The 9097-nt window shown below is 38.8% G+C and overlaps 1 protein-coding gene across 1 annotated transcript; it reads left to right on the plus strand.

Moving 5' to 3' along the window:
- Positions 1–7113: 7113 nt before the first annotated feature.
- On the plus strand, positions 7114–7848 carry LOC147519129 (uncharacterized). Its single transcript, XM_086594073.1, has one exon. The coding sequence runs from the start codon at positions 7114–7116 to the stop codon at positions 7846–7848; it is 735 nt and encodes a 244-aa protein (XP_086450199.1).
- The last annotated feature ends 1249 nt before the right edge of the window (positions 7849–9097 follow it).

Raw genomic sequence — 9097 nt, forward strand, 5'->3', positions numbered from 1 at the left:
TTCAAACTTTTTTTTGAGCAAGTTTGGGTATCCATGTCTACCACGTTTTGCAACGTTTGGTTCTGTTTCACTTCCGTCCCTTTTTTTCACATGTGGCACACCTTTTTTTTTTTTATCAAATTATTTTCCTATGTGGCTATATAAAAGTTGCCCTGTGGTATGCTGACATATAGAATCCTCCAAAATCGACATATATCGATTATTTGGCAGATATCGCCATAGCAACCTAGTGATGTTCATTGATCAGCTATTTTCCAATATCTATTTTCCAGTTGAAAAGGAAAGCATTCAAGACTGATCCGATAAAAGTCATCAGGAAATGTCTGGAAATGAATCCTGGGATACAACATCTCGTTTGTTTGACTATTTCGTTTGTGTGCAGCCCCAGAACCTACGAATTTGTTTTTGAATGTTTGTGGGCGCAAAGGAAGGAGTTTGTCCAAATGCTAGCCGAAGGGGTGTGCAGCCTGCTTTCATGAAAGAATAGAACAGAAATAGAGATCTCCTGTTGTTTGAGATAGGAAGAAATCAACCTTTGGAGTCCTTCTTTTGGTATCTGGTTCTGAGAGTTCTGAGACTCCTCTAGTCGGCGAGAAGGGGACAAAAAGAAGTCCAAATCCCCTTTCTTCGGCCGGAACCCGATTCATGGAAGAGAGAGATCGGCCTACGTTCTTCTTCTATCGACCAATGGACCATTCTTTCGAGGGATCACTCCTCCTAACAAGAGAGAAGAGATACATACGAAAGGCATGGGCCTCCGGCGAGGAAGAGTAGTCTCTCTAACCCGCCGAGAATTAGCGGATCATTTCGGCCCCAAGAGAAGGAACCAATCAGCCGTGGGAGAGGAAAACTCCGGATCCCCGTCTCCAAGGACCTCTCAATTGGATATATAAGAATCGCGAGATTGGACCTCCTCGTGGATCGATACCCTTATTTTGCTTTGAAAGTAGCGAAATAACGCATTCTTTTTGCCTCCTGTTGTTTGCACCTTAAAGATGTGATGCTAAGATTTGGAAGCAAAGGTCGAAGGACCCGTTCTTTGATACGCTTGGAATGACCTCTTTATGAGGGATAACAGCTCCTAACCTCTGAACGATGGATGTTTTCCCAAAGGCGGAAGATCTCGCCTACAGCGAGGCATGCTTTCGTTGTAAGGGGAAATAACTTTTAAGTGTTTGGGATTTGGATTTGTTTTTATTGTTAAATGTTTGGGGTTTAGATATTGAATAACTATTTAAGCCGCCACCTTCTTCTCAGATCTGTTTTTTTTTTGTCTTGAAGAACCGGGTTTTAATCGGGTTACCCGAAATTGAAACTGAAACCGATAGAGTGCCCGACCCGACCCGAATGAACACCCCCTGCTGTGTGGCAATGATGTGGCAAGTTGTCCATAGCCACATAGGAAAATAATTAGAGAAAATGAAAAATAGCATGCCACATGTAAAAAAAAATGGACGGAAATGAAACAGAACCAAACGTTGCAAAACGTGGTAGACATGGATACCCAAACTTGCTCAAAAAAAAGTTTGAACCCCAATGTTTGATTAAGGGTATAGTTTGTTATCCATCTATGCATTTTTTTCTAACAAAACATGAAGATAATCTTATTCCAATCCTCTTTTGCATTCATGATTCAAGAACATTAATTTTGTATAGTTAAAACAAAATAATCGGTACAAAGGAAACTTACAACAAAAGGCTCGATTTGCATCCATGATTCACGAATATTAATCTCCCGAGAAGGTTCGAAAGGAGGAAACCCACTACCATCTGTTGAGCATGTCCTTCCATCTTAAACTAAAAAATTGGAGTAACGAACCATTGCATGTCTTCATGGACAATTTGATTCAGAAAAGGAAAGGATGACCTCTAAGGGCCATGTATAGGCCGATATTACAAAAACTGACACATTGTTGTTGTCTTAGTTTATCTTCTTGAGAAATTTCAAACATAAATAGGAGACATCAAATGGAGCTTTGATATGAAGTTGAAGTGAACTTTGTGTGATTTATAGGTGTTAGCAGATACATGACACAAAACAGGTTTAGTTTTGGCTATTAGTCACCACCACGAGAGATGAGAAGAAGACAGAAATTTTTCGAGTCCTAAAGATGGAGAACTTTTTAAGCATTGAACAATTTAATATCATTACCTCTTAGCCCCTACTAAAGATGTTCTTATTCAAGAACAAAAATGAAAGAAGAAGAAGAGGATTAACCTCAAAACATAAAACTTAAATTTATTTCTCTTAAAAGATTCTTGTTATACATACATCTATATATACTCTAATTCTACAATCTAACTAACTATTGGCCGACTAGGATGAGATGTGTCGAAAACGGTTACAACAGAATATGAAAAGTCGAGCTAGATGTCTTCAGTCCTTTGACTCTGTATGATGCTTATTACCCTCCCTCAAGCTGAAGGGAGATGCTCGAATTGTAAGCTTGGAAATTAACTGAAGAAATCGTGAAGTAGATAATCCCTTTGTGAAGACATTAGCAGTTTGATCACCTGTACAGATATACTTAATGTCCAGAAGCTTGTTGATGACCAGTTCTCTGACATAGTGGTAGTCTACCTCTATGTGTTTGGTTCTTGCATGGAAGATGGGATTGCTTGATAAAGAAATGGCACTAATGTTGTCACACCAAAGCACAGGTGGATGACTAAGTGGTACTTGAAGATCCTTCAGCAAAATGCATAACCAATAAATCTCGGCAGCTGTATATGCAAGACTTTTGTATTCGAATTCTGTACTTGATCTTGAAACCATGGATTGTTTCTTTGCACACCATGAAATTAGATTAGAACCAAAGTAAATGCAAAACCCGATTCTGCATCTTCTATCGGTTTGGATTTCACCTTAATCTGCATCGAGAATATCTTTGTAATTTGACCTAAACCTTTTTGAAAGTAGATACCTTTATCAATAGTACCTTTAAGATACCTTAACAATCTTTTTACAGCAGCATAATGATTAGTAGTTGGTTGCTGCATATATTGGCAAATTTGATTCACTGAAAACGAGATATCTGGTCTGGTCCACGTGCGATACTGAAGTCCTCCAACAAGTGATCTATACTCAGTTGAATCTGGAAGAGGATCACCACTATAAGGATCAAGCTTAATAGATGTTGAGCAGGGTGTTGAACATGGTTTTGTTAAAATCATTTTTGCTTTCTCCAGAAGATCATATATATATTTAGTTTGTGAGAGAAATAGTCCTTTTGAATCTCTCTTGACTTCCATTCCCAAAAAATAATAAACTGAGCCAAGATCCTTCATGACAAATGTATGACTAAGTTTATGAATTAAGGAAGAATAATAAACAGATGAGGTCCTTGTAATCAATATATCATCTACATATACCAGAATATATGTTGTAGTATGATCTTGTACTCTGATAAACAATGAAGGATCTGCCTTTGATGTAACAAAACCATGAGAAACAAGTGCTTTAACCAATTCTTCATACCAAGCACGAGGTGCTTGTTTGAGCCCATATAAGGACCTGTGAAGCTTACAGACATGTGTTGGCTTTTCTGCATCCACAAAACCTTGAGGTTGTTGCATATAAACCTCCTCTTTCAAATGTCCATGGAGAAAAGCATTAGTAACATCGAGTTGCCTAATATCCCAATCATGTTGAACAGCTAATGATAAAATCATCCTTATAGTAGCTGGTTTTGCAACAAGACTAAAGGTTTCAGTGAAATCGACACCTTTTTCCTGACTAAACCCTCTAGCAACCAATCTTGCCTTATGTTTATCTATACTCCCATCTGGTTTCTACTTTAACTTAAAAACCCACTTTGAATCCACTAAATTCTGACTAGGATCATAAGGAACTAGACTCCATGTATTAGTCTTCAACAAGGCATTAAATTCTGTTGCCATTGCTTGTCTCCACTGAGAATCTTTTACAGCTTGTTTGAATGTAGTAGGTGTAGGTGGAAGTTTTTGAACTGTAGTGGATAGGGCTAATGGTAAGGGATGTTTAGTGGCCATGTAAGATTTAGGTTTGAATATGCCACCTTTTGATCTTGTTTGCATGACATGATTATTGGAAGAAACACTGGGTGAAGACTTAGGAGAATGAGATAAGGATGAATTGATCATAGAATTGACTGATGTAGAAGTAGTTGAAGATTGAGTTTGATGATAATGAAAAGATTTTTGGAAAAATTGAAAAGAGTAGGGAATAGTGTTGTCAGGTATGGTGTCAGAATTCTTGAAAATATTAGACTTAAAAGGAAACTCTGTTTCATTAAAGACAACATGTCGTGAAACAAAAACTTTACTAGTCAAAGGATCTAAACATCTGTAACATTTATGTTCAAGACTATAACCTAAGAAAACACAATGCTTACTCCTCATTTCAAACTTATTATGAGCATAAGGTATGAGTCAAGGAAAACAGCTATAACCAAAGGATTTAAGACTAGAATAATCAGGGAGAAGTTGAAAAAGGTTCTGTAAAGGGGAAGTGTTTTTAAGAGAAGGAGTGGGAAGCCTGTTAATGAGATAAATTGATGTTTGAACAATTTCAAGCCAGAACTGCATAGGTATATTAGATTGAGCAAAAAGGGTTCTAGTCATTTCTAAAATATGTCGGTGTTTTCTCTCTATCGCTCCATTTTATTCTGGAGTGTATGCACAAGAAAATTGATGTTTAACACCACATTGTGTTAAATAGGATTGAAAATCATGACTAATGAACTCACCACCACAATCAGTTCTGACACACTTCAATTTCAAATTCAATTGATTTTCAATAAACACTTTAAAAGAGACAAAAAAGCTTATAGAAATCTGATTTAAGCTCAATAGGAATTGTTTCGACCCCCACCTACGTGGCAAACGTCCATTACTAGGGGTCTCTATTTTATTCATTTAATCGACAGGGCTAAAACCCAATTTGCAATACCATGGATCAATATACAGGCCCATTAACTCATGTGTCTAAGGCTGAACCTTAGCCACATGGCTTGCCACTAATGTACATTGATTTATGTCCAGATTCATTTCTTATCAAAGAGATAATTATCAGTTGAAAGTTATAGTCTATCACAATTGCTCAAGCTACAAGATTACTTGAGCTACAAGGACTCTCTACTCTACCTATATAAATATCAAACTATTTTTCATACAGAACTATGTTCTTGAGACTTGATCCCATTGATAATTTGGGTATGTAGGCAACCGCAATGTACAGTCTCATCATTCCCCCGATCACCATCATTTTTCAAATTACTTTTCTACGTTCTTCGTCTCTTTTATCAACACTTGATGTTTTGATCATATCTGGTCGAAACATAATTGGCGCCGTCTGCGGTTCTTATACTACACCCTCGATCACGTTATGCGAAAGTTATGACGCATACTCGAAGAGCTCAAGGTCCCGATGTGATTATCGATGATCATCATCCGAACGTGATGGTCATGGACAACAACGCCGACAAAGATAATACCTTCTAATACCGCGTTCCACCAATCGCCAAATTATTCAAATATGAGGTTATTGCCTCGGCGATTATTCTCCAAGAATCTGATCGGATAATGTAAGTCATATGTCTCGAGAAGCACTTCTTCAAAAGTTAAAGATCGTCCGCAAAAATAGAATAATTACTATAGGCGTCATCTTAAATGACTCACTCCACTCGCAGATGATGTTGTATCTGTCACACCACAACGTCACACACGCCAACGACATAATAGTGTGTGGGATCATTTAAGTGGTGAGGATGAGATTCGCGATATTCGCAATGTACCATCAACGAGTTAAGAGTAATGGGCTTAATTCCCGACCTCGAGAAATCTCCAAACTTGGTCACATTCTCGGTAGGCAAGGTGCCGCTAATAATCGTCCGGACTGCACCCCCACGGTCCTACAAATTATTGGCAAGTCCCGGAACTCGAGTGGCGAAACGAGAATAATGATCGCGACTCATGATCGGAACCATCGATATGGTGAAACACTTCAAGAACGCCGTTTTATCATTCGAACATTATCGTCTTGAAAGCCCAACGTACCATCCATAATCATCTCGACACGGAACGATGAATCTTCGCCATTTTCTTTCCTGGTTCCGTTACATCCCCATAAGGCGTCATCGTGACTATGATTACGATCCAACGGATACGGATCGATGACTCTCAATGTGTCGAGAAATGATTAAAAAAAGCTCTTACGGGCCGGCGATCCTTTTTGAATCGACACTAGAAAATCTGGCGGTTGAAGATGGTATTTTGGACAAATTTTCTCGCCCCAAAGGGCTACTCATAACAAAGACTTCAAACAACCGAGTTTGATCAATATGATGATGTCGAGGGTTGCCTCTATGCTTCATGTGATTAATTTCACAAACAAACTAGTTTTATCGGGAGGTGATGATGCTTTAAAATGCAAACTTTTCCCTTCTACATTAAAAGGGGAAGCGTTGGTATGGTTTAGCAAATTACCTCCGCGCTCTATTCATCGGTTCAAGGACTTAACCGAAAAGTTTTCAAAACGTTTTCATCATAATCTAAAACGCCCAAATGGAGTCCGAGTTCCTTTCAACATCAAGCAACAACGTGAGGAAACTCTTCGTAGTTTTATCGCTCGTTTCCGCCAAGCTGTAGCTGAGATTTCTGAACAATCCGATCTAATGGTGGTTTACGCTTTTAAAGAAGCTATCTTGTTTGATAAAGATGGGTTATACAACTCTCTTGTTCGGGATATTCCATCTTCCCGACATACGTTATACCAGCGAGCTCAACAATTTATCAATGTTGAAGACGACACGGCTGCTCGAACTTCTCGTGACAAAGATAATAAAGGAAATGATTTCAATGATCGTTGAAATAAATAAATAGAAGAATCCGACTTTTGATCAACAAACAACCCAAATGAAGCCTCTCGTATAAGAAAGAAGTCTCAACGAAAGGAATTTGGAAAGCCTTTTACGATTTTGAATTAACTCCACTTAATACCAAATATCGCGATAGTTTACAACAAAATCAAGGATAAAAGTCCGCTCCAATCATTTGTTTCCCTTAGCGGCGACACTAAAAACAACTCGCGATAAATCGTTATGGTGCAAATTTCATAATGATTATGGTCATGAGATGGAGAATTGTCGGTCTTTGCGGGGAATAATTGAAAAGCTTGTGCAGAATGAGAAACTTGATCAATATGTGCAGAAGAAAGTAACAACTCAAACTTTAACTATCACTGATCACAATGTCATTAAGGTTGGACATGCCATCATTGATTCATTGTCCAATACTCAGCAAAAAAATGCTCGTCGTTCTAAAGTCAAATATCTGTCTAATTTTTACGAAGTTAACGGGATCAATTTCGTAGAAGGTTTTCGCACGGAGACTATTGAAGATGAACCATTATGTTTCACTGACCAAGATCTAATGAGCGTGCATGTTCATCATTATGATGCTGTCGTGATAACTGCATATATCAGCTGTATGCACGTACAACGTATAATGATCGACACTGGTAGTTCACCTAGCGTCATGTTTTCTGGGTGTTATTGCAGTATTCCTTTTATTGATAACTTGGTCACTCCTGAAAATGCGCCTATCGTTGGTTTTGATGGTACCGCTACTCATTGCGTTGGAAAGGTGTCTCTCCCGGTCACTCTTATGCTTGGTCGAGATTGGATTCATTATATGGAAGCTGTCGTCTCAATATATCATCAAGCCATCAAGTTCTCATTCAATAAAAAAGTCTGTAAGGTGCGCAACGATCAACTGGCATCTCTAATTTGCCACGACAATGTTCTCGATGATTATAAGAAGTCTGAAGTTGTTGGACGAACTATTCTAAGTTCCAACGCCGTCAAATAGCAATTACAGCATCCGGGACCTTCAGTTTACTCTGCCAATAGAAATGTTGAAGGACCCCCGACAGTCAATCCACTTTTAGAAGTTCCAATTGGCCAACTCCGATCCCTGAAGAGACTACTTTTATTTCAGCCGAACTTCCAGAAGCGGTGAGACAAGAGCTTATTTTGTTATTGCGGAAAAATAGTCATGTTTTTGCTTGGCGAATAGAGCAAATGCCAAGTATAGATCCTTCAGTGGCTTGTCATAAACTCGACATTGATCCCAATGCAAAACCAGTTCGACAAAAGCCCCGAAGGATGGCCCCCGATAGAAAGATAAAAGTGAAAGACGAAATCGACCGTCTCTTGTCTGTTAACTTTATAAGGCTTGTGACTTATCCAACATAAATGTCAAATGTTGTCGCAGTGCTTAAAAAGAATGGCAAATTACGTGTTTGTATCGATTTCACAAATCTCAATAAGGCTTGTCCGGTTCATCTGTATCCATTGCCTCGTATATCTGAAATGGTCGATGCAACATTTGGTTTTCAGCGTTTGTCTTTTTTGGATGCTTATTCTGGTTATCATCAGATTCCGTTATTCATTGAGGACCAAGAGTTCATGCATTCATTCTGAGACCAAGGCATTTCATCGCTACCGGGTAATGCCTTTCGGTCTGAAAACGCCGGAGCCACATATCAAAAGCTAGTCAACACTATTTTTTCTGACCTACTTTGAAAGACAGTCGAAGCATACATCAACGACATGGTTGTCAAATCTACAGAAGCACCTAATCATCTTCTTGATTTGCAAGTTTTGTTTTCGGCCGGACTCTCTAATGTCAACATGTGTTTGAATTCGCTAAGTTATTATTTCGGTTTATCATCCGGTAAATTCTTAGGATACATGATGACTAGACGCGAATTGAAGCAAATCCGATCGATTCGAGCTATCCTTGAAATGCCTTCTCCGACATCAAAGAAAGAAATTCAACGACTTACAGGACGCTTGGCTGCCCTAAATCGCTTTATCTCTCGGTATTATGATCGATGTCGTCCTTTTTTCCAAACATTGAAAGACGCATCAATTTGGACGGAGGACTGTGAACTTGCATTTCGTCATTTGAAAGCATACTTAGTCCAACCTCCAATTCTTGCTAGTCCAGCAACGGGGCAGCCTATAGGTCTGTATTTAACCGTCACTGATCATGCCGTAAGTGCTGTCTTATTGTCAATGGTGGCGATGGTCGTCCTATATTCTTTGTTAGCAAG

The sequence above is a fragment of the Coptis chinensis genome, chromosome 2 (assembly GCF_015680905.1).
Source record: "Coptis chinensis isolate HL-2020 chromosome 2, ASM1568090v1, whole genome shotgun sequence".
Classification (NCBI taxonomy): Eukaryota; Viridiplantae; Streptophyta; class Magnoliopsida; order Ranunculales; family Ranunculaceae; genus Coptis; species Coptis chinensis.

What these genes read in the sequence shown, in the direction of transcription:
- LOC147519129 (XM_086594073.1), top strand. Translation starts at nt 7,114, where the DNA reads ATGGAGAATTGTCGGTCTTTGCGGGGAATAATTGAAAAGCTTGTGCAG.